General features: G+C 45.1%; 1 protein-coding gene across 3 annotated transcripts in view; it reads left to right on the plus strand.

Moving 5' to 3' along the window:
* The window catches only part of PER2 (period circadian regulator 2), a 92,608-nt gene that overhangs the window by 55,300 nt on the left and 9,324 nt on the right, over positions 1–27,984 (plus strand). For all 3 annotated transcript variants that reach the window (XM_044291357.1, XM_044291359.1, XM_044291358.1), the window contains 14 exons: positions 1,935–2,077; positions 2,837–2,915; positions 3,503–3,609; positions 5,875–6,028; positions 6,132–6,240; positions 10,552–10,680; positions 12,874–12,964; positions 14,612–14,759; positions 20,669–20,763; positions 21,232–21,600; positions 24,092–24,304; positions 24,425–25,254; positions 25,359–25,542; positions 25,665–25,854. In XM_044291357.1, the coding sequence (XP_044147292.1) occupies positions 1,935–2,077; positions 2,837–2,915; positions 3,503–3,609; positions 5,875–6,028; positions 6,132–6,240; positions 10,552–10,680; positions 12,874–12,964; positions 14,612–14,759; positions 20,669–20,763; positions 21,232–21,600; positions 24,092–24,304; positions 24,425–25,254; positions 25,359–25,542; positions 25,665–25,854 (2,841 nt within the window). The remainder of the gene's footprint in view (positions 1–1,934; positions 2,078–2,836; positions 2,916–3,502; positions 3,610–5,874; positions 6,029–6,131; positions 6,241–10,551; positions 10,681–12,873; positions 12,965–14,611; positions 14,760–20,668; positions 20,764–21,231; positions 21,601–24,091; positions 24,305–24,424; positions 25,255–25,358; positions 25,543–25,664; positions 25,855–27,984) is intronic.

The raw sequence follows: 27,984 nt of genomic DNA on the forward strand, positions 1-27,984 counted from the left end.
GACAAACGCTTAACCAGGACAGATCTTCATGTGAATGATGTGCCCTTCAGTAAAATCATATGATGCAGCCGGGTTCCCCATGACGGCAACCTAGCATGAGCGCTCCTGTTCTCTGAGCCAACGATAATTGGCTATATAAAATATTCAGAGCCATACAGAAGTGCCTGCTCTTGAATGAGAGCTGGGCTGCACTATGTCGGCGTGGCCACTACACAGTAGATGGAGCCTTCTTTCCTCCCGGCGCAGGCTCCCCGCTCCTCATCTTCCAGCCCTGCGATGCTCCGCTGGGCTTTCTCACTGTAAACATCTGGTTTGAAGGCATCTGCAGCCAATCACTGGCCCCAGCAGCAACCCACTCATGACAAATGGTCACTTGACACAAGGGGTTCCAGTCTCCGCCATGTCCAGTGATTGGCTGCAGGTCGTGTCAAACTAGTTGTTTACAGCAAGGGAGTCCAGCGGAGCAGCCCAGGCTGGGGGAGAAGGAGCGCGGAGCCAGCGCCAGGAAGGAGGTAAGTAAGTTCCCCTTTACAGATGGCTCGGCTATTTCCGTCTGCCCCGTAGAAATGGATGGGAGCTCGATGCGCTCCCATTCACTTCTATGGAAGCAGCGCTTGGTGGTCCTCCAGCCACAGCTCTCCCCGCTCCATTCTCGTTGTAGGTGTAGGTCCTAGCGATATGCCCCCATTGTCTGAGATGGGAATACCTCTTTAATCCCCTGAAGCAGACCCGCTTTGTCCTGATGGGTTTCTCAGCAGGGTGACATGGAAGCTATTCCTCAGGGGACTTCTGGGAAATCTATAGAGCTAGCATAGTTAAACCCCTGAAGACCATGATGAAACGCCCTATTCTGGGTGATTGCACTTGGAACATCTCTTATCCACGAGGTGCAAAGAAAAGGTATCCATGGCAGAACTGGTTGCTTTGGCCAACATTCACATTCATGCTATGTTGACATCTGTGCTGGAGGGTCCTCCAGGATACAGCGCCATTCTTCATGTCACTGTGATTTACATCGCCGCCATTGGTGTCCATCGCGTGACTCGTGGTTCTCTCATTTTCAGTTTTTTTTTTCTCCTATGACAGACTAGAAAACCAGAAATTATTACTCAAATGAATTCAGCCTAACGTGTATTGCTTCCTCACAGTTTTCAAAATGTCTGCTAACGTTCAGTGAATGGAAACATTGCCCTTGGTGACATAGTCCTGGTGACGTAGCTTGTGACAGTGTATGAACAGAGGCTTCTGTTTCTGCTGGGTTGAAACGGGTTGGCCAGGATTTTACTACTGATGGCTTATCCTCAGGATAGGCCATCAAGATTTCATGGCGGGGGTCCGACACCTCGCACCCCTACCAATCAGCTATTTCAGAGTAGCTTTGGTGGTAGAAGTTGTAGCTGGAATTAAACAGTTCTGTCCATTGAAGTGATTGCAAGCAGTGCTGCAGTAACCCAGTTCATCCACTACACGATAGATGGCGCTGTGTAGTTCTGCTGCTGACTTTCGATGCCAGAGCCAGCCTGCAATAACGGATTGGCGGGGTGTCAGATCCCACCAGTCACATATTGTCCGCCTATACTGAGGGTAGCCTTATGCCCCCCTGGATTAGTTATTTAAATTTATTTAACTAAATTTCTTGATAAAATATAAAACAAGCAATAAATGATGTACATCAATCATAAACTATCACCGAAGATATTGGCAGATGTTAAGACTTTTTAGTGAAATAAACTAAAATAAATAATGCAGGGGGCACGTTCTGCACTAATGCAGTAAATCAGAGCTTGATGTGTGATATGGCTATGATATGGATATCAAATATTTTATGATTGTTTTTTGCTTTTGCCATGTTATTATATGGCAGTTGTTTTATCTTTTGACTATAGACTGCTTTTGTTCACGTGTATTTTCGACACATTTTCGTGTCTCTTCAGTTGTGGGCGTGAGTCTCGAAAAGAAATCTCTTACCAGCCATTCCGCCTCACACCGTATCTGATCCGTGTTCAGACTGAGGAGAGCACCGTGGAGCAGCTGTGCTGCGTACTGTTTGCGGAGCGAGTGCACTCCGGTTATGAAGGTATGTATAGCGGCCAGTTACTGGTCTGGGTTGGGGCTCCTTAGGAGCACGGTGACGCTCACATTAGTAGTTTTGCGGTAGGACCTGCCATCTATTCTATGTTTTATTTTCTGGAAACAGTCCTGGTAATGGCACTTCGCCTCTGCCGTCCCTGGTCATTAGTGCAGGAGTAGTTCCCATTTATCATTGTCAGGTGTCTTTATTTTCCATCTGGTTGCTCCTCTCTGCTAAGGCTGGGTTCACACTTGAGCGTTTTACAGCGCGTTCCTACGCTCAACAGGCAAGAACCAATGATTCCCTATGGGAATGGTTCACACCTGAGCGTTTTACAGCGCGTACGATCGCGCTGTAAAACGCTCGACGCCCCAAGAAGTATATGAACTTCTTTGGGGTGTCTTGTCGCGCGTTCCCTTACATAGACTTCAGCGGGAATGCGCGACAATAGGCGTTCGCTTTTCTCTGTTGGCGCGATTGCAAACGCCTGTACAATCGCGCATACAGAGCGCTCCATCGCGAACGCTCAGGTGTGAACCCAGCGTAATACTGGAGCAGCGGGGCCTCCGCGTCACAATGTTTCCAATTTGATCCTGGCAGATACCCCCTAGCAAAAAACATCACATGGCGGTATTATTCCCCCATGAGGGGGCACCTCTCTGATTATTTCTAGTAAGTTGCTCTGGTTATGCGTTATATTAAAACTGCGTTGTGCAAAATAAGTAAATTGTGTTCCATTTTCGTGTTTTTTATTTTTTATTTTAGCTCCTCGGATTCCGGCAGATAAACGCATCTTCACCACCACTCACACCCCAAGCTGTTTGTTCCAGGATGTCGATGAAAGGTGAGCGGACTGCAGAAACCTATGTCCCGACTTGGTTTGCGTTCATCTCTTTAAGGCAACATTCACACGACCGCATGTATTTTGCAGTCCGTAAAGCGCAGATCCGAAAAATACGGATACTGCATCTTTTGTGTGCTTTCCACATCCGCAAGTCTGTTCCGCATGAGATAGACCATGCCCTTTTCTTGGCCACAAATCCGGACCACGGACCCATTGAAATCAATAGGTGCTCAAAAATGTGAAGGGCACACAGATGGTATCCGCGTTTTGCAATCCATAACAATACAGTCATGTGAATGTACCCTTAGGCTACATGCACACGACCGTATGTGTTTTGCTGCCCGCAAAAAAAAAAACGGATGATGTTCCGTATGACATCCGTCTTTTTTTTTTTTTTTTTTGCGGATACGTTTTTTTTTTGCAGATCCATTGAAGTGAAGCACGGTGTGCTGTCCGTGTTTTTTGCGGACCCATTGAAGTGAATGGGTCTGCATCCTATCCGCAAAACAAAACGGATCAGACACGGAAACATAATACGGTCTTGTGCATGGGGCCTTACCCTCATCTTTGTGCTTTGTTCCCCACAGAGCCGTGCCCTTGTTGGGCTACCTGCCTCAAGACCTCATTGGCACTCCCATTATTCTGCATTTGCATCCAAGTGATCGCCACCTCATGCTAGCTGTGCACAAAAAGAGTATGTATATATTATCGTATATCCATTCCAGGTCATGCACTGCTGCAGAAGAGTCATTAAATGTCTTACTTGGCATTCGTATAGCACAGAGCTTTGCCCACCCCATCAATGCCTGTCTCACCCAGGGCTAGTCTCCCTATTTCAAGCACACCTATACTAGCGTCAGTACATAGAAGCAGTCAGGAAGTCGTACATGTGTGCCTGAACATCCTAAAGGGGTTGTCTAACTTCAGCAAATATCATGTAGAGAAAGTTAATACAAAGCACTTACTAATGTATTGTGATTCTCCGTATTGCTTCATTTGATGGCTTGATTCTTTTTTTTTTTCCATAATATTATACATTGCTGGTATCCAGGGGTTATGACCACACTGCAATCCATCAGCGGTGGACGTGCTTGCCTACTGTTGGAAAAAAACGCCAGCCTCTCTGGTGGCCAGGACCATGGCAATGCACATAAGCCGGAGCTTATTCTCCTAGTGTGCAAGCACGTCACAATACATTAGTACGTGCCTTGTATTAACTTTCTCTAGAGGAAAAATGCCATTTGAAGTAAGACTTCCCTTTTAACACAAATTCTTTGGTTACGTGATTGTAATATCGCATTGCGGTTGTGAACGTGGTTATGTTACTACATGCAATGTGATGCAACCGAGACACGACAGTTGCTAAAAATCCAAACCTGCTGAATTTTTTATTGCAAATCACCAGAGACTTTTTAATGTATGTTGTGAGTGTTTGTGACCCTTTCACCAGTAACCAGGCTTATACCGTGACACAGCCTTTTGTAGACTCCCTTTAAGGGGTTTTCTAGGTCATCTCTACTGATGCCCTTTTTTTTATGGATAGGTCAGTCTGAGTCCCGGCATGCCCTATGATTGCTTGAATAGGCTGCGGTGTTCTGGTGAGCGCTGCGGCCTCTTCCTAGCCCAGGGGCTTCATGTTTATCGGTTACATGACCCATGTTCAGCTTAGTCTACTTTCACACTCGCGTTTAGTGCGGACCCGTCATAGATCTGCACAGACGGATCCGTTCAGATAATGCAACCGCATGCATCCGTTTGTATTATCTTTAACATAGCCAAGATGGATCCGTCTTGAACACCATTGAAAGTAAATGGAGGACGGATCCGTTTTCTATTGTGCCAGATTGTGTCAGTGAAAACGGATCCGTCCCAATTGACTTACATTGTGTGCCAGAACGGATCAGTTTGGCTCAGTTTTGTCAGACGGACACCAAAACGCTGCAGGCAGCGTTTTGGTGTCCGCCTCCAAAGCAGAATGGAGACGGAACGGAGGAAAACTGATGCATTCTGAGCGGATCCTTATCCATTCAGAATACATTAGGGCAAAACTGACCCATTTTGGACCGCTTGTGAGAGCCCTGAACGGATCTCACAAACGGAAAGCCAAAAGCCAGTGTGAAAGTAGCCTTAATCCCATTCAAGTAAATGAGCATGAGCTGCAATACCAAAAACGGCCACTATACAATGTGCAGCCCTGTGCCAGAGCACAGGGGCCAGAGCACAAAAGTGGCCCTGAAAAAAAACCTGGTAAAAGTGGCCCCATGTTGCAGGTCTATCCAAATTGACAGAAGACGGGGCAACATATGTAGGCAGGGACAGCAATACCATAGTGCAGGGCAGTATACCTCCCGAGATGAACCAAATATCAGAGTGCAGCCCAAAATACTGCTACCTATGCAACAGTATTCAACTGTATCGCTGTCCTGAAGATGTCAATACAGTTGAATTCAGGGGGGCACTTGCGGCTGCTGGTCAGGTACGTAAGAGAGAATCAGTTCATTATGAACCCAGCTGTCGGCTATGAGGAGGGTTTAGGTGGCCCTCCTGGGCATTGGCCCACTGGGAAATTCCCCTGTACGGTCTATTACCAATCCGCCCCTACCGGAGCACCACAGCCTCTTCAAACAGCTGCTCGGCACCGGGAGTTGGACCCTCAAGTTGATGACCTTTCCTGAGGATAGGTCATCGGTATTGTACTCCCGGACAGACCCTTCTGCAGGCATCTAGGTTCACTTAGCAGAAGATCTACAATATTGTCCTGATAACTACAAGTGATTAAAGGGGTTTTCCCATCTCATTCATTTCTAACTTTGGAATACCCACCCAGTGTGTTGTCCAAAGGTGACCAGGGTTACAGGTACAGCTGAGTGGACTGCCCTACGCTGTTTGTGTAACTATTACATCTAACAGGAAGGGGAAAGAGTAAAACTCGCTTCCACATGATTGTGTTCTTCTCTAGTTCTGCAGTATGGAGGACAGCCGTTTGACTTTTCTCCAATACGATTTTGTGCGAGAAATGGAGAGTACATCACCGTAGACTCCAGCTGGTCCAGCTTCGTCAACCCCTGGAGTCGAAAAGTGTCTTTCATCATTGGAAGACACAAAGTGCGGATGTGAGTGTGGCATGTGTATAATATGTGCTTAGAATGTGTGTATCTACATTGGATCTTCAGACTTGCTGATTAGTACACATTTTTTTTCCCCCCCTCACAATAGGGGTCCTGTTAATGAAGACATTTTCACGGCACCCAAGCGCTCGGGGGATCGCTCACTTCAGCCTGATGTTCAGGAACTCACAGAACAAATTCATCAGCTTCTCATGCAGGTGATTTTTTAAATGTATTTTTTACTGTAAAAATCAAACATCTGATCCTAGTTAGTGACTAGCAGATTTACAGAGAGCCCAATTCCGTAGATTTTTTCTTTCTACCTCGGGGGAAAGGAAAATGGCAGCCATTGGGTCACTTATCCACATTATGACCTATACAAATGTTAAGGCCCATTTACACTGACCAATGCACAGGCAGTTATGTATGAACTGCAAGTTCCCGATAACTGCCTGGTAGTTAGCGGAGGTGAGAGCTGCATTTATATGGGGATCCAGGCTTTACAAAGGCCTGGATGGAAGCCTGCCAGGAGCAGAATTGATCAGGCCAAATGTCAGTGTAAGACCAAGTTCACACTTCAGTTATCTGGTCAGTTATTTCTACCAGTTATTGTCAGCCAAAAACCAGGTGCGGGTCAAAACCACAGAACAGGTGCAGATCTTTCAATTACAGACGTGGACAAAATTGTTGGTACCCTTTGGTCAATGAAAGAAAAAGTCACAATGGTCACAGAAATAACTTTAATCTGACAAAAGTAATAATAAATTAAAATTCTATAAATGTTAACCAATGAAAGTCAGACATTGTTTTTCAACCATGCTTCAACAGAATTATGTAAAAAAATAAACTCATGAAACAGGCATGGACAAAAATGATGGTACCCCTAACTTAATATTTTGTTGCGCAACCTTTTGAGGCAATCACTGCAATCAAACGCTTCCTGTAACTGTCAATGAGACATCTGCACCTCTCAGCAGGTATTTTGGCCCACTCCTCATGAGCAAACTGCTCCAGTTGTGTCCGGTTTGAAGGGTGCCTTTTCCAGACTGCATGTTTCAGCTCCTTCCAAAGATGCTCAATAGGATTGAGGTCAGGGCTCATAGAAGGCCACTTTAGAATAGTCCAATTTTTTCCTCTTAGCCATTCTTGGGTGTTTTTAGCGGTGTGTTTTGGGTCATTGTCCTGTTGCAAGACCCATGACCTGCGACTGAGACCAAGCTTTCTGACACTGGCTAGTACATTTCTCTCTAGAATTCCTTGATAGTCTTGAGATTTCATTGTACCCTGCACAGATTCAAGACACCCTGTGCCAGACGCAGCAAAGCAGCCCCAGAACATAACAGAGCCTCCTCCATGTTTCACAGTAGGGACAGTGTTCTTTTCTTGATATGCTTCATTTTTTCGTCTGTGAACATACAGCTGATGTGCCTTGGCAAAAACTTCGATTTTTGTCTCATCTGTCCACAGGACATTCTCCCAGAAGCTTTGTGGCTTGTCAACATGTAGTTTGGCATATTCCAGTCTTGCTTTTTTATGATTCGTTTTCAACAATGGTGTCCTCCTTGGTCGTCTCCCATGTAGTCCACTTTGGCTCAAACAACGACGGATGGTGCGATCTGACACTGATGTTCCTTGAGCATGAAGTTCACCTTGAATCTCTTTAGAAGTCTTTCTAGGCTCTTTTGTTACCATTCGGATTATCCGTCTCTTAGATTTGTCATCAATTTTCCTCCTGCGGCCACGTCCAGGGAGGTTGGCTACAGTCCCATGGATCTTAAACTTATGAATAATATGTGCAACTGTACTCACAGGAACATCTAGTTGCTTGGAGATGGTCTTATAGCCTTTACCTTTAACATGCTTGTCTATAATTTTCTTTCTGATCTCTTGAGACAGCTCTTTCCTTTGCTTCCTCTGGTCCATGTCGAGTGTGGTACACACCATATCACCAAACAACACAGTGATTACCTGGAGCCATATATATAGGCCCAATGGCTGATTACAAGGTTGTAGACACCTGTGATGCTAATTAGTGGACACACCTTGAATTAACATGTCCCTTTGGTCACATTATGTTCTGTGTTTTCTAGGGGTACCATCATTTTTGTCCATGCCTGTTTCATGAGTTTATTTTTTTACATAATTCTGTTGAAGCATGGTTGAAAAACAATGTCTGACTTTCATTGGTTAACATTTATAGAATTTTAATTTATTATTACTTTTGTCAGATTAAAGTTATTTCTGTGACCATTGTGACTTTTTCTTTCATTGACCAAAGGGTACCAACAATTTTGTCCACGTCTGTATACCTTATCTCTGGGTAGGCTTCACTACTGGTTTTGGCTCACAATAACTGATGTAAATGACTGACCAAATAACTGAAGTGTGAACTCTGCTTAAGGCCTCATGCACACGGTCGTTGTTTTGGTCCGCATCATAGCTGCAGTTTTTGCGGATTGGATGCGGACCCATTCACTTCAATGAGGTCGCAAAAGATGAGGACAGCACTCTGTTGCTCCATTCCGTGGTTCGAAAAAAAAAATATAACCTGTCCTATTGTCCGTTTTGCGGAGAAGAATAGGCAGTTGTATCAATGGCAAATTGCGGAACGCACACGGACACCTTCCGTGTTTTGCGGATCAAAACACGCACAATGGTCGTGTGCATGAGGCCTAAGGGTCCGCAAATTGCACATCCGCAAAACACGGATGCTACTGTGTGCGTTTCACAACTTGCAGAACGGGCGGTCCATTATAGAAATGCCTATTTTGCGATTGCGGACAAGAATAATACATGCTCTATACTTTTTGTGGAGTCACGGAACAGAGCAATTAAAATAATTGGCAGAACGGATGCGGACTTGTTCATACGGTCGTTTGAATGAGCCTTAAATCTGTACAATACACTGCAATAGGTAAATATTGCATTGAATTGTACCAGCAATTGGATTGTATGTTTAAGTCCCCCCAAAAAAGAAATAAAAAAACAATTTGAAGTAAAAAAAAAAAAAAAAAAAATCGCCCTTTTTCCCATAGAAGAAAAATCAGCCGGCACTCCGTCTATATGGTGAGCGGTGCGCGCGTCCAGGGTCGGCATCCCATCAATCCAAGAGCAAAGAAGACCGGCACGTGCTATATTAGATGCAAACCTTATCCTTTTAATTCGCACATGGAGGTCCCTTTTCCCATAGTCATTTATTTATGATTGGTTAAAAAATGTAATATACGGGCACTGAATATAGCGTTCTGGTAAGCTAGATGAATGGCTGCCGGATTGCCTAGATGGGTTGGGGGGGGGGGGGGGGGGGTCTAGATTACTTTCCTCTGTGCCTTTGCTTGTGGAGAATGCATCAAAATCCCTCGCAAAAATCGACGTCACCATTATCTGTGTTCATGTCCATCAGATCCGTTTTATGCCTCATGTACATAACCATATTTCTGGACTACATCCGATCCGCATTGTTTGTAGATCGCACACAAACCCCTTCATTTCTATTTGTCCACAAAAAAAAACGGTCCGCACATTATAGAACCTGTCTATTTTGGGGGCAAGAATAGGATTTTTTACGATGGGTCCTGCAAAAATTGTGGGATGCACATGGACTACATCCGTATTTTGCGGACGGCAAAACATGTACGGTCGCATGCAGGAGGCTTTATAGGCGTTTTCTGACTTGTATGATTTAGTAGTAGTTTGCGGTCAGTTAATGTGAACACATGTACAGAGGCTTCAAGGGGTTTTCCCTCGTTATTTTTTTATGTACAGAAACAGCCTGTTCCCTGATAAAATTATAAAACCGCGTACAGTGACTGCTCTTTCATCTTGCCAGACTCCAGGCAATCCCTAGGTGGTCATGTGCTGTTCACTGCTGAGGCCACTGTATAGGACGTCACTGCTGAGGCCACTGTATAGGACGTCACTGCTGAGGCCACTGTATAGGACGTCACTGCTGAGGCCACTGTATAGGACGTCACTGCTGAGGCCACTGTATAGGACGTCACTGCTGAGGCCACTGTATAGGACGTCACTGCCACAACAAAGCGCTACTGGCTGCAGCCCAGCGAGGGAACGGAGCAGCGGCACTGGATCAGGGGGGCCTAGACTGAAGCCCTGTACAGACCTAGTCCTGCTCTCAGTGGATACATTGATACGTCTTCTAGCCAGTTTGGCCGCTCACACGTCTGACTGTTTGCTACAATGCATCAGTCTGAAATTCATCTCACAGGGTTTCAGCATGTACATAAGCCTTTATCATTCTAATAGTACTAAGGAATACATATTATTATAGGTCAGGTATCCGGCATGCATTTCAGTAGTGAACAACTCTAGGGCTGTAGGAATGCATAATGTTCATGACTGCCCTTGTCCTCCTAATGCACATGCTGCTGTTTTGTCCGTCTGTAGTTCACTGGCCAACGCAAGCCGAATGTTCGTCATTTCTGGAAATGTGAACCGTTTGAGGGAAATCTTCAGGTTGCTTCATACCTGAATGTAAGACTGCCTAATGCGTGTTCTTTGTCTCCACTCAGCCTGTCCATAATAGCGGCTCCAGTGGATATGGGAGTTTGGGCAGCAATGGATCCCATGAAAACCCAATGAGTGGCGCCTCATCCAGCGACAGTAATGGGAACCTCAATGAGGACATTAAAGAGAAATGTGTAAGTGGAATGAGTGGTGGGTTTGAAGTGGTCTTTTTTTTTAACCCCCCCTTTAGTTGTCTTCATGCATGAGCATTGTTGCCCCCCTCGTCTGGTCCATAATCCCTTTTCTCACCACGGATCACTATAATGAACCTGCCTAGAGGACTTCCCCAGTCTTGCTGCTGCACGCCCCCTCTTTGTGCTCCCCCCTTACGTGCTGTGTGGGAGCAGAATGTGCGTCAAGCCTGAAGCCTGCTGAGGATTTTATTTTATTTTTTTAAGCATTGCAAAGGCTGTGTGCGTCACCACCAGTGGGGCGTGCTATTTTGAAGTGGAGGATTCTGTATTGTGATGAGTGGGTGTTTGGAGCGCAGTAGTTTGATACGTGTGCGATGTGTGACTGCAGCCTGCAATGTGTCCCCGGTGTGTACAGACAGGCTGACTCATTGCTGCTGTAGTAATGTGTATGATATTGTGCAGCCACCATGGAGAATTCTTCTGCATAAGGGTCCATTCACACCTCCACATGAATGGGTCCGCTTCCGTTCCGCAATTTCCGTTCCGCATTTCAAAGATGCGGACAACACACGGACAACACTTCCGTTCCATGGCCCTGCAAAAAAATAGAGCATGTCTTATTCTTGTCTGCAGCCACGGACAAGAATAGGCATTTCTATCATAGTGCCGGCCATGCGCGGTCCGCAAAATGTGGAACGCACATGGCCGGTGTCCTTGTTTTGCGGATGTGTGAATGGACCCTAAAGTGCAGTGTTAGATGCACTGCTGCCTGTATATTATTAGTAAGAACAGGCTTCTGCTTGCACAAACTCCTCGTAGAGTAATCGCTCCTGACGTGTCTGTTTTAATAACTTTTTGTATTCCCCATGTAATAACCACTCTGGAGAATCTATTCTTATGTCTTTATGTTGTGCCATTCCTTTATTTTTCCTGCTAGAAGTTATGAATGAATTACTAGCAGCTTGCAATGAAGGTCCAGATGGGTGTTACCAGTTGGGGTGCATCCCTGCACATGTCTGACACTATCCAATCGGTGCTGACAGTGTCAGAGTGTACCAGAACCCCTCCCCCCCAACTGGTGACAGCCATCTGGACCTCCATTGCAACCTACTAGTAATTCATTCATAATTGCTAGCATGAATAATATAATAGTGGCACACCATAGAGTCCTAAGAAAAGAGGCTCCAGAATTATTACATGAAGAATACAAGGCGTTACTAAAACACAAGGTTAAAGAGGACCTTTCATCTGTTTTACTTATAGGAGCTAAATACCTTTACCTGGATGCTGATGCTGCCACCTGTTTTTTCTTTTTTTTTAATACATCGCTCCTACGCGCCGCTGCGCCCTCCTGAAGTTTTCGCGCTCAGTATGTAAATACTGAGCATCGGAACAGGGAGGAGGAGGAGGAGGAGATGCCAGGGTTTCTCAATGGGCGTCTCCTTCTCCCTGGCTGTGCCGCGATCCAATCACATCGGAGAGTGTTACAGCCAGGGAGGTTTTTCCTGGGGGGGGGGGGGTACCCCGCAAGTACAGGTACCACGGACCATAAAACGTATAGGTCATCCGTGTATAAGCTGGTTAAGGAGACTGGCACTCGCAGTAGCTTTCTCTCTGCTCACCAAGCATTGCGCCGTACATTATGTACGGGCTGTACTTGGTATTTACTTCTATGGGGCTGAGCTGCACGTAGGCCATGTGACCAATGAATGTGAGGTCACATGGCCTAAGAAAAGCTGCAAGAAGGTTGTGATGCTACTGTGTGCGCTTCTACCTTCTTGAAAATCTGATCAGCAGAGGTCCACAACCACCAGTGCTGATGACCTATTCCGAGGATATTGTAATCAGAAGAAAAGTCCCTTTAAATAGAGAGTAGATCAGGAGGTCATGTAAGAAAAGTAGTGCACGCAAGAACCACACTGTTTTAAATAGAGATGTGGGAATTGATCATCCAATTTACTACCTCCGAGAGTATAGCAGAGGAATCAATTTGCCAGCAGATAGTTAATCAATGAGTGTGTTGGCGAAACTTTGAATATGACGTTATCAGTTTGCTGCCGTAGGGAACAGCACGGTTTTCTCTATGCGCTTATTTTTACACGTCTCCTAGTGTAAGTTGACTACTTTGATCTATTCCTGAAGTAATGGCTGCATATCGTAGTGATTTATATAATCCTTTCGATATTCTTGCAGGGTACAGATCCAGGTCGTAGCTCAAAAGATCTGGGCTCCAGCTGTATGAAGGTGAAAGTTCACCAGAGTGGGGAGGGCAGCCCTGAAGCAGGTATGAATTGACATGGCATGTGACCTAGAGGTTTTCCACCTACTATTACCACATGGAGAATGAGGTTACTTGACCACTTCCAAACAGCTTTTTCCATTCTCTGCAAGTAGAGCAGAGAAGAGGATGAGGCAGCTCTTTAGCTCAGTGTTGTGAAGTAACTTGTCCTCCTGTGCGATTAGGACAGGTTTTGTGTGTACTAATAGGACAGCGGCCATTTTGTTTCTCCTAATCATTGCTCCCCAGACAAAACGAGCCATTATAACTAATGAAAGGTATTTGGGAATATATTTATCATGAAGTAATATTTAAGTATTTTTATTTTCTTAATTCCCAGAGAACCCCTTTAACCACCTAACTATTTTTTGCCCGAGTCCAGCTCTGGCAGTGGGAAAAGTAGCTAACTGGAGGGGGAGGGCTGCTTTAGATGCTGCTATCTCCTGAATGGTAGCAGCTAGAAACATGCAACTCCATCTTGTTTGAATGCTGACATTCCAGGCTCTCATACAATACCATAGCTAAAGTCTGAATAACGGAGGAGAAATCGCTGTTAGAAATCGGGTCGGGAATACTCGCGTGTAAAACCTGATGTTGCTTTCACTTTCAGCTGCATTCAGAGCATCCCGATTTCTATCAGTGATATCTTCCCCTGTCCTGAACATATTGCTGTCATTCTTGTATTGTCTGAAAGCTTAGGATGTCATGAGCTTGGGATTTCAAACAAGACCAGTTGCATGTTTCTAGCTGCTACCATTCAGGAGATAACAGCATCTAAAGTAGCCCTCCCCCTCCAGTTAGTTCCTTAGTCCACTGCTGGAGCTGGGCTTCGGCAAAACAGTTAGGTGGTTAAGTCTTCAATTGCCAACAGCCATATGTTCTGTTAGAAGCTGTGGTGGTTATAGGGAGAGAGCTGCAGCAGAAAGGACACATCCGCAGAGCTGCCAGTCTGATGATAATGTAGCAGAACAATTGGAGCAGTAAATGTGGAGATCTCTGGACTTATGAGGTACAAGACTGGTTCTAGCATAGTTAGAAAGAGATTGCCATGTACTATATGATGTCTGATTTTCATTTTTTACATCAATCTTGGCATAATCCCTTTAAGTCGTAATCATAAAGCCGCAGCGAAGCTCATTAACATAGTTAACCATGCCTCCTGGAATCAGTGGCGTAAAAATGCAAAATAAAGTTGACATTTGTAGCACAAAAAGGCCGACAAAGTTGCAAAAGCCTTGTTTTATGACTTAATAGCCAGAATTCTAGAGTGCAGAGTGTGATGAATTCTCCCCATGTATCTAACAGTGGTTGGTAACAACTGGGACCAGCATAACGTTTCTTTGTTTCAGAGTATGCATGTCTTCAGGTCTAGGTTACCTTGTCGGAGCTGGGGGCAATTTCATAGTGACATACTGTATCAAAGGCTTTAATCGGTGGAGGTCGTAGTACTGAGATCCCCACCAATTATCTAACCAGCTATCTAGATTTATAATCTGTGAACCATGAAATAACATAGGCTTGGCTCATATGTGTACCATGAGGTGTTCTGCAGAGAGTTAGAACATGGTACCTCGGATGGACAGGCTACGCCCTGCTAGAACATGATGTAACCCTTTCAGTCTGTTTTACACATGTTACTTTCTTTCCTCTCAGGTGGCAGCCATAGTGGGAATGGCTGCAGCAAAGACATGAATAGTGAAGGTTCAGGAGTTGCTGCCTGCCCCCCACAGAGTCAGCAGGTGCCAGCAAAGCAGCCCCCCTACTCTTACCAACAAATAAACTGCCTGGACAGCGTTATCAGGTGAGAGCATATTTTATGGAATCAATAAATATAGATTAAAGGGTTGTCTCACTTCAGCAGTGGCATTTATCATGTACAGAAAGTTGATACAAGGCACTTTATTACCCTAAGTTCACACCTGAGCGTTTTACAGCGCGTTCAAACACGCTGTAAAACGCTCAACGCGTGAAAACCAATGCTTCCCTATGGCCCTGGTTCACACTTGAGCGTTTTACAGCGCGCTTGAACGCGCTGTAAAACGCCCGACGCATAAACAAGTTCTTGAGCTTTTTTTGGGGCGTTTGTCGCGCGTTTTGGCAATAGACTCATTGGACAACACTGCAGTCAATCACACAAATGCGCGTTTACTATTGCAAAAAACACGCGACAAATACGCGCGTAAAACGCGCGTCTCAGAAACGCTCAGGTGTGAACCCAGGGTTAATGTATTGTGATTGTCCATATTGCTTCCTTTGTTGGCTTGATTCATTTTCCCCATCACATTATACACTGCTTGTTTCCAGGGTTACGACCACCGTGCAATCCAGCAGCAGTGGCCATACTTGCACACTGTAGGGAAAACTCCAGCCTATGTGCGCTCCCATGGTCCCGGCCACCAGAGAGGACAGCACTTATTCCTATAGTGTGCAAGCACGACCACCACTGCTGGATTACAGGATGCTCGTAATCCTGGGAACGAGCAGCGTATAATGTAATGGAAAATGAATCTAGCCAGCAAAGGAAGCAATACGGATAATAACAGTACATTAGTAAGTGCCTTCTATTAACTTTCTCCACATGACAAATGCCACTTACTGAAGTTAGACAACCCCTTTAATATTTTTAAAGGATTTGCCCAGAAAAAAATGTACAGTTAAAATGAGTCAGCATGTGTAGGCCATCAATGTCAGATAGCGGACTCCTGGCACCCCCGCCGATCAACTGCTTGACTGGACTGCAGCGCACTGTGGGGTCTTCCTTGTTTATATGGGGACCTGCACGATATCTGTTTAGCAGCACATGAGCTCCATGGCCTCTTCAAACAGCCCGGGTCTAAAATTACTGACGACTTGTCTTGAGGCTAGGCCACCAGTATCCTGAACCTGGAAATTCCCTTTAATGACCAGAATTACAGCCCTTTATGGATTTTTTGATTTGTATATATGAAGTACTGAATGTGATTCTCCCCACCCCTCTTTCAGTTGTAAACTGCAAGTAAGCTCATTCTTTTTAACGGGAACCTGTCCCCTCTACTGTGCTGCCCTCTCTGTCACTTATGGACTAGAATTCAGCGCTTTTACAGTTCTGACAGTGCGAGTCTCGCAGTGCTGGGAGAGGAGTCTGATGAGACTTGCCACTCCGCCTTTCCCTGCCTCATGCCCATGACTGTTACTCATAGGATAATAGAAACATGCCAGTCATGGGGAGGAGGGGGCCACAAGTCTCATCTGACTCATCTCCCTCGCACCACTGCAAGATGAACTCCGTCAGTAAAAGCATTGACTTCTAGCCCAGAACTGACAGCCCATGGAAATCAGGGGGTCTGTCACTATACGTTGCTGCCCTCAAGGCAAGGCAGGATAGTAGAGGTGACAGTTTCCTGTAGGAATTTTCCTGAGAAAATGATCACTTTAGATCACAGTTTGATGATCCCAGAATTTACTCTGAAAATTGGACCAGGGAGACAGATCTGATGTCTTTCCTGCACCTTGCTTAACTGACCCAGTCAATGCTGGTGATTTGGCCCTAAACATTTAAATTCTGTGACTTCTATATGATCCAGTTTGAGGGTTTTTATTTTTTCAAATCAGTAGTGCAGAGATGTCATTGAGGCAGGTATTTGGTATGTCTAGTCATATATGGAATGAATACAAAGCATGCCAAGTTAGACGAGCAACTTGATTGGTGGCGGTTAGTCCAATGGGACGCCAACTTATCCAGAGAATGGGCATCCTGTTACCCCATCCTGCTGGAGTGGCAGGTCAGTCATGCACCCCATTCACTCTCTACGGCACTGCTGGGGATAGCGGAGTTCAGCTACCTCCAGCAGTAGAGAATGAATAGGACAGCAGGTCGTATGCTCCACCTGCCTCTCAATCAGGACATGCAAACCGGCCCCCTATTCTTAGCATAGATGAGGGTCCTAGTGGTCAGACCCCTATTGACCAGTCAGCTATCCTCTTTTCTGTGGATAGCTGTCTGGCAACGGCTTATCCCCTGCCTGAACAAATTATTGGGTATGTTGAAATACATTGCGCCCAATCATTCTTTTACCCCATGGCAGATCATGGTGGTCAGTCAGGAGGACCACATTCACATTAGATGGTTGGTCAGTCACTCTTCTCAGAGTTCAGTGATGAACAGCTCATCTACAGGGAGTGCAGAATTATTAGGCAAGTTGTATTTTTGAGTATTAATTTTATTATTGAACAACAACCATGTTCTCAATGAACCCAAAAAACTCATTAATATCAAAGCTGAATATTTTTGGAAGTAGTTTTTAGTTTGTTTTTAGTTTTAGCTATTTTAGGGGGATATCTGTGTGTGCAGGTGACTATTACTGTACATAATTATTAGGCAACTTAACAAAAAAACAAATATATACCCATTTCAATTATTTATTTTTACCAGTGAAACCAATATAACATCTCAACAGTCACAAATATACATTTCTGACATTCAAAAACAAAACAAAAACAAATCAGTGACCAATATAGCCACCTTTCTTTGCAAGGACACTCAAAAGCCTGCCATCCATGGATTCTGTCAGTGTTTTGATCTGTTCACCATCAACATTGCGTGCAGCAGCAACCACAGCCTCCCAGACACTGTTCAGAGAGGTGTACTGTTTTCCCTCCTTGTAAATCTCACATTTGATGATGGACCACAGGTTCTCAATGGGGTTCAGATCAGGTGAACAAGGAGGCCATGTCATTAGATTTTCTTCTTTTATACCCTTTCTTGCCAGCCACGTTGTGAAGTACTTGGACGCGTGTGATGGAGCATTGTCCTGCATGAAAATCATGTTTTTCTTACCTTGCAGACTTCTTCCTGTACCACTGCTTGAAGAAGGTGTCTTCCAGAAACTGGCAGTAGGACTGGGAGTTGAGCTTGACTCCATCCTCAACCCAAAAAGGCCCCACAAGCTCATCTTTGATGATACCAGCCCAAACCAGTACTCCACCTCCACCTTGCTGGCGTCTGAGTCGGATTGGAGCTCTCTGCCCTTTTACCAATCTAGCCATCTGGCCCATCAAGACTCATTCTCATTTCATCAGTCCATAAAACCTTAGAAAAATCAGTCTTGAGATATTTCTTGGCCCAGTCTTGACGTTTCAGCTTGTGTCTTGTTCAGTGGTGGCCGTCTTTCAGCCTTTCTTACCTTGGCCATGTCTCTGAGTATTGCACACCTTGTGCTTTTGGGCACTCCAGTGATGTTGCAGCTCTGAAATATGGCCAAACTGGTGGCAAGTGGCATCTTGGCAGCTGCACGCTTGACTTTTCTCAGTTCATGGGCAGTTATTTTGCGCCTTGGTTTTTCCACACGCTTCTTGCGACCCTGTTGACTATTTTGAATGAAACGCTTGATTGTTCGATGATCACGCTTCAGAAGCTTTGCAATTTTAAGAGTGCTGCATCCCTCTGCAAGATATCTCACTATTTTTGACTTTTCTGAGCCTGTCAAGTCCTTCTTTTGACCCATTTTGCCAAAGGAAAGGAAGTTGCCTAATAATTATGCACACCTGATATAGGGTGTTGATGTCATTAGACCACACCCCTTCTCATTACAGAGATGCACATCACCTAATATGCTTAATTGGTAGTAGGCTTTCGAGCCTATACAGCTTGGAGTAAGACAACATGCATAAAGAGGATGATGTGGTCAAAATACTCATTTGCCTAATAATTCTGCACGTAGTGTAATAGTATTTATATCAACTTCTGGCTTAATGCAAAATAAGGGTAAAGCGTTTCGAAATCGTCTCAAGGTAATCAGAAAATGACTTCTTGTTTATTTAAGGTCTTTATCTTAAATATATTATTATATATATTATTATTATAGTTTTCACAATGGACCACTACTGTCACAACTTTTTTTTTTTTTTTTTTGTTCCAGCTTGTGCTGGGTACGCTGGGGTTGGTTTGAGCAGTCATCTTGAATAGAAACAGAATAGCGGAATCGGCGGATCTGGCATATGCCGTACACTGCCAGTGCCTACCAGATCCTATTCAATATAATGGGGTCTGTCTGGTTCCAATGTGAATACTGGCCCTTTGCCAGACTAAATAAATACTGCTCCGTATGGCATTTTGTCCTTTATTTTTGCTGGGATCTATGACGCAGATGTACCCCTGCCGCAGATGTACTGTATATGTAGCCTTAGGTGACATTTCTACTACTGACCATAGGTGATGGGGGCAGCTCCTCCTCCCTCTCCCAGCACAGCAACCTCTCTAACCACAGTGACCTCCCATGGAAGTCAGTGGATCATTTTTTTATGGCCAGGTGCCTGTTCAGCAAATGATATTTCTTTAGAGACGTTTGCCACCAAACAGGATAGGGCATGGTATGGATTAACTGCTGGTAAGGTGCCTACAGCTACGCATGGGATTGCAAGGCAGCAGGTCTCTATGCTGTTCTTGCGTTACTTAGGCCTCTTCAGTTGAAAAAGGTCAGAGAAGGGGTAGGATTCTTTGCAGTAATTGAAGAGCATCTGTTAGCAGAATTACACTATAAAAGGGGTATTCCGGTTACATTGTTATCCCCTATACACAGGTTAGGGGATAACTATTAGATCAGTGGGATCGTAGAAAACCGATAGCTGGGACCCCCACTGATCACAAGTACGCTGGCCCCGTACCCTCTGTAGCCCCCTGAAATGAATGGAGTGGCTGGTTGGGCAGCTGTGCAGCTGCTCCATTCATTTCTATGGGAGATTGCCTAGTACAGCGCTCGGCTATCTCTGGAATTATCATATAAATGTATGTCCAACTGGCCACTCGTTCATTTCAGGGGGTACGGGGCCCCAGTTCTGGTGATCGGTGGGGTGCCCAGCAGTAGGACCCCTCATATCCAATAGTTATCCCCTATCCTATGTAACTGGAATACCTCTTTAAATCAGGTGCACTGCCGTGTAGGGTTGATCCTGCTGATTGAAATGATGTCTTGGGAAAATTTGACGTAGTGTTCTAGAGAATTTTTTTTTTATCCAAATGAGGGCCTTGCCAGCACTGGAAAGCTGAGTGGGAAAGGGTCTGCCGTCAGTGCACTGAAGGTCTCTCCAAAAATAAGTTTCTTTTCTCACAGCCAATTTCACAAGGTAGGTTTCAGTCTTGGGCCTCTTTCACACGAGCGAATTTTCCACGCGGGTGCGATGCGTGAAATGAACGCATGGCACCCGCACTGAATCCTGACCTATTCATTTCAATGGGTCTGTGTCTTTTTCCACACCTCAGTTGTGTTCTGCTTGAAAAACGCAGCCTGTTCTATATTCTGCATATTTTCTCACGCAGCCCTGACCCCATAGAAGTGAATGGGGCTTCAGTGAAAAACGCATTGCATTCACAGGCAAGTGCGGGTGCAGTGCGTTTTTCACTGATTGCTAGGTGATGTTTGTAAACCTTCAGTTTTAATTACCAACGTGAAGAACACATTGCACCCGCGCGGAAAAAACAACGCAATCGCAGACAAAACTGACTGAACTTGCTTGCAAAATGGTGCGAGTTTCCCTGAACGCATCCGGACCTAATCCGTCACGCTCGTGTGAAAGAGGCCTTACCAGGCAGTATACATGGGTTAATATGGTTGATCCTGCTGACCTCTGCTCTTAAAACCAGTTCCATGTCACTTATTCTCATATCGATCACTTTTATACACAATTAATGTATCTGGAGAACCTCCATAATGTATATTTCCCTATTATATTTAGATACCTTGAGAGCTGTAGTGTTTTGGTGTCTGATAAACCTGAAGTTGTGTCATTTGAGAACCTTGCATCTGATGACCCGATCCCAATGCAAGAAGGTGCGTTTGGCCAATAGAAGCTCTTATCTCTCATTTTTCCCAGTAAATACCAGTTTATGCCTTAATTGCATCAAATTCCAGGCTAGTTGCAGAAGTGCCTAAGGTTACATGCACACGAACGTTGTTTGTTTCCGTGTCCGTTCCGTTTTTTTTGTTTTTTTTTTGCAGATAGGATGTGGACACATCAATTTCAATGGGTCCGCAAAAAATCAGTATGTCCTATTCTTGTCCGTTTTAGGCATTGTTAGAATGGATCCGCAAAAAAAATAAATGGATGGCATACAGATTTCATCCATTTTTTATTTATTTTTTTGGGGCGGATCTGCAAAACACATACGGTCGTGTGCATGTAGCCTAAACCTGAGAATAGGGGTAGTGGTGGGGGAGCTTTAGTTACCTTTGCTATGCACTCTTTGTTTATGTGTTTCAAAAATCCTATTAATTTTATCTGTATGTTTCATCATCCAGATGACCGGCGTCTGTCAGTCATGACACACAAGTTGCCACCCTTTCCCCAGAACCACTTTCAGAACCCTCTGACTGTTGCATATTGTGGTCCAGGTTCTACAATTAATCCCATTTCCGGGGTGCCAAGCGCTAGTCCTGGCCGACAGCCAATAGGACACTCTGCTACCAATCCTGGAACTGCTGCCACATCCCGGACTGTGCCAGGTTCTCTGCTCAATCCATCCCTTGCGTCCTTGCCTGTTCCCAGAACCAGGATCACACAGCTTTCTATGGCTGCCAAGGCTGAGAGTGTGGTTTCCCTTACCAGCCACTGCAGCTACAGCAGCACAATCGTACATGTGGGAGACAAAAAACTGCAGCCAGAAGCAGGTATATATTACCAGGATTACTTCATGCATGTTGCCAAATATGTGATCATTACTAAAGATGTTCTATCCTTGTAAAGCTCTGTGACAGGGACTTGCCAGAAAACCTATACTTTATGGCAGGGGCACACTGGGAACTTAAAGTGGCCCTGGAAAAAAACCTAAACAAATTGAAAGAAGGCGGGGAGGTAAAAGTAGGCAAAGACAACAGAAGTAGGTGGAGCCTGCAAAATACCGCCCCAGCAGAACCAAACGGCACAGTGCATCCTAAAGTGCTGCCATCCCCGCTGCAGTATTTAACTGCGTCGCAGTCTGCGATACAGCTGAGTTCAGGTGGGCCGGGCAAGTGTGCAAGTACCTGATGTTCCTAGCATTAATTACTACTGAGGGCATGAGATCATTATGTATCCAGTTGAAGGCCATGAGGAGGACTCAGGCAGCCCCTTGGGTATCGGCCCGCTGAGTCTATGGCCAGTCCGCCCCTGCTTTATGATTTATTTGTTGAAAGGGCTGTTAAAAATGGGGATTGTCTTTAGCACATACAGTAATGGAACAGTCCTCTAAGTCTAGCAACGTGCATAGGCTCTGTTCAAGACCGCTACGCCAGATCTGTTTTCAAATAGATATCGGCAAGGCCTGCCAGCTTTCAGTTATTTTTGATAAGAAAAAGCTCAGTGGAAACCCATAAAAAAATAAAAATAAATGAACACAAGTGTGAATGGAGTCTAATGTGTTCATTAGTCTAATAAAAGATAAACTTTTCAGTAGAAATGCTACATAATGGGGGTCATTTACTAAGCTGAAATATATTTCAGGCGCAGATGGCGGCGCAACGGCTAGGAGGCAGTCTTACATTTAGAACTGTTGCTGGATGCGCTGAAGTTATGAAGAGGCCAGTGCCTCTTCATAACTTTTGGCGGATCCACCGCCAGCACAGGACCTTTATTAAGACCAGCCTCTAACGCCAGTCTTGATAAATGTGCCCCGATGTTTGTTTTTTTTTGGCTTCATTTTTGAACATATCCCTTGTCTGAATTTAGTTTTCTTTTTAGTTATAACGAATTTGGACTTTTTAAAGCCTAATGCACACGCCCATATGTATTTTGCGGTCTTCAAATTGAGGATAACGACTTTGTTGCATCCGCATTTTGTGCAGACCCATCGACTTCAGTGGGTCCCTGTTCCGCATTTTGTGGCTAAGCATAGGATATGTTCTATCTTTTTGTGCAGAACGGACATGCGGATGCAGAAAGAACAGGAATCATCCGTGTGCTTTCCACATCCGTATGTCCATTCCACAAAAAACGCACCACAAACCCATTGAAGTCACCGGGTCCGCCCAAAAAAAAAAAAATCTGTCAACACACACACCGCATCTGTAGACTGCAAAACTAATACGGTCGTGTGCGTGGAGCCTAATTCATTGCCTGTTTGAGATCAGCAGTGGCCCATCTGGTGGGGGTTGTGCAGTAATGAAAGAAACCCAATTACAGGTTCTGCATTCATTAATTTGGTTTAATTTCACCTCCAATTATGAATAATGAATCATAGGCTCTGCTTACTGTAAGCTTCACATTTTCAAAGTACGTCGTCCATTTAGCAGTGACCTGAGCTCCAGCAGCACAGACACCTGACCATCCAAAGCCTTGAGGCGCCATCCTTTTCCATCAGGAAGCCTCACTGTGCTACTCCAATAGTAATCTGCAGATGTTTGGAGCAGAGAGTCCTGATGGATACATACGTGTAGGAGACTGCATGGGGCTGTCTTCTGATGGAGGGTGCAACATGAGTGTCTCATAAAGGAGGAGAACTTTTAGTATGAAAGCTGAAGCTTATAGTAAGTGACTTAGGTTTTATTTAGAATGTATTGGGGTTTTCCTGCAAAGAACATTTATATCTACAGGATAGTGTCTGATCGCTGACATCTGACCACTGGGATACAGCTTGGCTTTCTTTCCAGTAGTCCTGTAGACATGAATGGAGTGGTGGTCACACATGTGCTATGCTGCTTCATTCACATGGGGACTTGGAGTCCGCCATTCTTGTGATAGCTTGCGGACATCCAGCCGTCAGACACATCCTCTAACATGTTGTAAACCCCTTTAATTCCCACTTTGATTTATAGGAATAAAAATGCCACTGTAACAAAGGATATTGGTACCTGAGATATTCCAATGTGTTGCTTGTGTACCATTATTGACCACCTGAAGAGGACCTGGACAAGCAGAAGTGTGCTGGGTGCATATGTTAACATTATTTATTGGGAAAGTAAGCCAAGGAAAATGGTGTTTGAGCATAGCCTTACTACATTTACCATATTCTCACAATTCTACTACTGGGGGTCAGGAGGGTTTGAAGACAGTGATGTTGGACACCACAGGCTAAGGGCAAATGAGAAGAAATGTGTATATATAATTGTCAGACTTCAGCAGCTTTTAATCCAGACTGAATCTGTTACATACCCTGGCTTATTGTCTGCTCTTATATCTGGATAGAATTGGAGGACGGGCAGTCGCATTCGGATGTCCCACCAATTCCACCAGGCAGCACAGAAAAGGAGCCTTATAAACAGCTTGGGTTAACCAAAGAAGTTCTTGTCGCCCATACCCAGAAGGAGGAGAATGATTTTCTCAGTGGTTTCATGGATGTGAAGAGGTTAAGTGCCTTCCAGACTAGGTGCAACACCTACATGCATGAGAAACCAGGAGGTGAGTCTTTTGGGTGAGATAAAGATTCCTGGATACATGTTTGGTAACTTGATTTTTGCGAGAATGTTTTGCCATGTGAAATTGAGAGATATTTCCTAAAAGGCTTTCTTTCCTTTAAAGCCCTGCGACCTTCTGCTCCACAAGTTACAGATGCTGCTGGAAAGTGGACTGGGAAGACTCGAAAGCCTAAAGTGAAACGTGTGCGGCCAGAATCATGGGATAGTAGCAGTTCTGGTGTACCCCAGGCCCATCGCTGCCCTCTGCCAGGACTAAATACTACAGCGTGGTCTCAGTCTGACACCTCCTATGCTAGCTGTCCTCCCCTACCCTATCCAGTATTGCCAGCTTATCCTTTGCCAGTTTTTCCTTCTCCTCAAATCCCAGTGCCAAATGATAATGGTGTCCCAATGCCTAATGGAACTCCATCCAATATGCAGCCTTTCCATGCCCCTTTGCTTTCACCCATGGTGGCCTTTGTGCTGCCTAATTATATGTACCCACCTAACCTGCCACCCAGTGTTTATCCTGGGGCAGCACCCTCACATCCATTTCCAGTTCCTCAACCGTTTTTCACTCCGCAGGCAACATTTCCATCAGCAACTCCCACTTTCCCCGTTCCACAACCTGTATTTACTCCTGCCCAGCATACATTCCCTGTTCCTCAACCCTGCTGTGTTCCTGAGACAGTGCAGAGCCCTAGCCCCATAAAGCCCTTCTCATATCCAGACCCTCGTAGTGAACCAAAGATGAAGGGGGGAATTTCTCGCTCATCCACGCTGCAGGATCCTCAGTCCCCCCCTCTATTCCAGTCTCGCTGCAGCTCGCCCCTTCAGCTTAATTTGTTGCAATTGGAAGAGTCCAAAAAGGCTGATCGGTCAGAGGGAGGCACTGGTGTCGGAGGTGCTGTGAACAGTATTTTCATACCTCAGCCCTGTGAAGACCCCGATATGGTAGTTATAATATTGCAGTGTATTACTGTATACATATCCATATTTGGCTTTGCATTTCTAGTTCTTGGATTTATAACCTGCATTTTCTTTTTCGAATGCTTCAGCCTATTCCCCAGGCAGATTTCCCCTCCGATGAGCACACTAATGATGCTGTGTCTACTGGCAGTGACTTGATGGATATCCTTCTCCAAGAAAACGCTTGCTCTGGAACATGCTCGGGTTCATCTGCAGTTTCAGAATCGCTGACCTCAGGGTCCAATGAAAATGGCACATCTGGGAGTCAAACGGGTAGGTTGGTTACAGTAGCCTGGAAATCGTTTGCCTTAGGGACGCCATTTTCAAGCACTAATGCAGTATTTTTTTTTAGTTTGTTCATTATGATGATCTAAATAGCCTTTTTTTATTTGCAGGGAGCAGCAAGACCAGTCACAGCAGCAAGTATTCTGGAAGTGTTGACTCCTCGGAGAACAATCAAAAAGCAAAGGGGTCAACATCTGGAAGTGGTGCGTCTGCTATGAAGTATGTCCTGCAAGATCCCATGTGGCTTCTCATGGCCAATGCAGATGAAGACATTATGATGACATACCAAATCCCTTTGAGGTAAGATTGGGTAAATTTACAGAAATGTATAAGAATAGAGTTATACAAGTTCCAGTGAGCAGCCAGCTCCTCTAACCAGGACCACCATCCCTTCATTCTCTCCCCATTTAGTCTCTGTAGCAGTGTGGGTTCATACAGTATGGTAAGTAGGTATTGGGTTGGAGTTGGTCAGCAGACTACGCCTTATAGCATTTTAGAATAATACGCTGACCACAGATGTGCAATAACGGTCATTGAAGGTTCATTCATTTAACCCTTAGTATTGTGTGCACTAATAACGTCATGTAATATACAGTCTCTGTTTCCCTGGCCTTAAAGTATCAGGTGAAGGTCTGGCAGTTCCCTATGAGAAACTTCTTAGTAGGGATCGACCGATTATCGGATTTACCGATATTATCGACCGATATTCAGGATTTTGAACACTATCGGTATCGGCATCTATTTTGCCGATATTCCGATAGTGTATGGGGAACACAGATCGCGCTGCTGACAGCGCTCTCCGTGTTCCCCTTAGCAGCACAGGGGAGAAGGAGCAGTGTCTCCTCCCCCTGTGCTGCTCCTGCCGCTGCCGCCAATGAGGAGAGAGGGGACAGGAGGAGGGGAGGAGCTATGGCCACTGCTCCACCAATGAAGATTAATCTATCATTCATTCATATACAGGAGGCGGGAGCTGCAGGATCACATAGCCGGCTCCCGGCCTCTATGAGCTGTAGCTGCGATCTGCGGTAGTTAACTCCTCAGGTGCCGCGGATCGCAGCTACTGCTCATAGAGGTCGGGAGCCGGCTATGTGATCCTGCAGCCAGCTCCCGCCTCCTGTATATGAATAAATGTGGGATTAAGCTTCATTGGTGGCGCAGTGCGCCCCCCCCAAGCCCCCCAGTATCAGACATTGGTGGCGCAGTGCGCCCCCCCCCCCCAGTGGTGGCGCATAGGGCCCCCCCACCCCAGTCGCAGTGCGCCCCTCCACAGGATCCCCTCTCCCTTGCTCCTCCGATCGGAGCCCCAGCAGTGTAATGCTGGGGCTCCGATCGGTTACCATGGCAGCCAGGACGCTATTGAAGCCCTGGCTGCCATGATAAGCTCCATGCTGCTGTGTGCACAAAGCACACAGCAGCAGGGACAGTGTGAGCTCCTATTCACCCTGATAGATCTCTATCAGGGTGAATATGACAAGGGTTCTAGTCCCTAAGGGGGCTAAAAGTTAGTAAAAAAATAATAAAAACACCAAAATATTAAATATAAATGAAAAAGAAAGATTTACAAAAAAAAAAAAATACACATTAACAATAAACATACATTTTCAGCAGATTTGTGGGAATTTTTATTTTTTTTTCAAAAATGAAAATTCCCAGAATATCGGTATAAATTATCGGCTATCGGCCTGAAAGTTCACAAATTATCGGTATCGGCCCTAAAAAATCAATATCGGTCGATCCCTACTTCTTAGGGTTTTTTTCTATTAAGAAATGCAAAGTATGAACTTCCTAGACCTCCGCGAAGAATCAATACAAAAGTCCCATATGAATCATAGTGACGGTACAATGAAGTTGCAGACTGTGAAAACTGAGGGCATTTAGGGCGTTGCTACTATTTTCACAGAACAAGAATCAATTTGAGACTGATTTACCTTAAAGGGGATCTGTCAGAAGTATTGTCCCCTCAAAACTGCTGACAACACTATATAGGTGAAAAGGGGAGCAGTATCTTACGCGTATCTGGGTGATGGTTTTGCAGGTTGCCTGACAGAGAAATCAAGTTTTAATCCCCGTGGCACCATGATCACAGGTGGCCAGGAGGTGGTCCTATCATGTGCAGTTCCCTGGGCTCTCTGCCCTGAACACTTCCCAGCCCATTCCTTTTACACGGAGTGACAAAGCTAGCAGTCTCCAGATTGGACAGCTCTCCCCATCACCTGTATAGTGCCTTCATCAATTTTGAGGCCTTAAAGCGGTTCTCTGTGAATAATATAAAATGGCTGCCAGAAACTTGTCCTAGAGTGTGAGCTGGACTGGTTGCTTCCACTTGCAGAACTGGTAAGAGTTCGGGCCTCACTACACTGCTCTGCAATAGATGTTAATAATGAGGTCCTGCCTATGATATGTATTTATGGCTGAGCAGGATGGGTCAAT

Source organism: Bufo gargarizans, chromosome 4, assembly GCF_014858855.1.
Source record: "Bufo gargarizans isolate SCDJY-AF-19 chromosome 4, ASM1485885v1, whole genome shotgun sequence".
Classification (NCBI taxonomy): domain Eukaryota; kingdom Metazoa; phylum Chordata; class Amphibia; order Anura; family Bufonidae; genus Bufo; species Bufo gargarizans.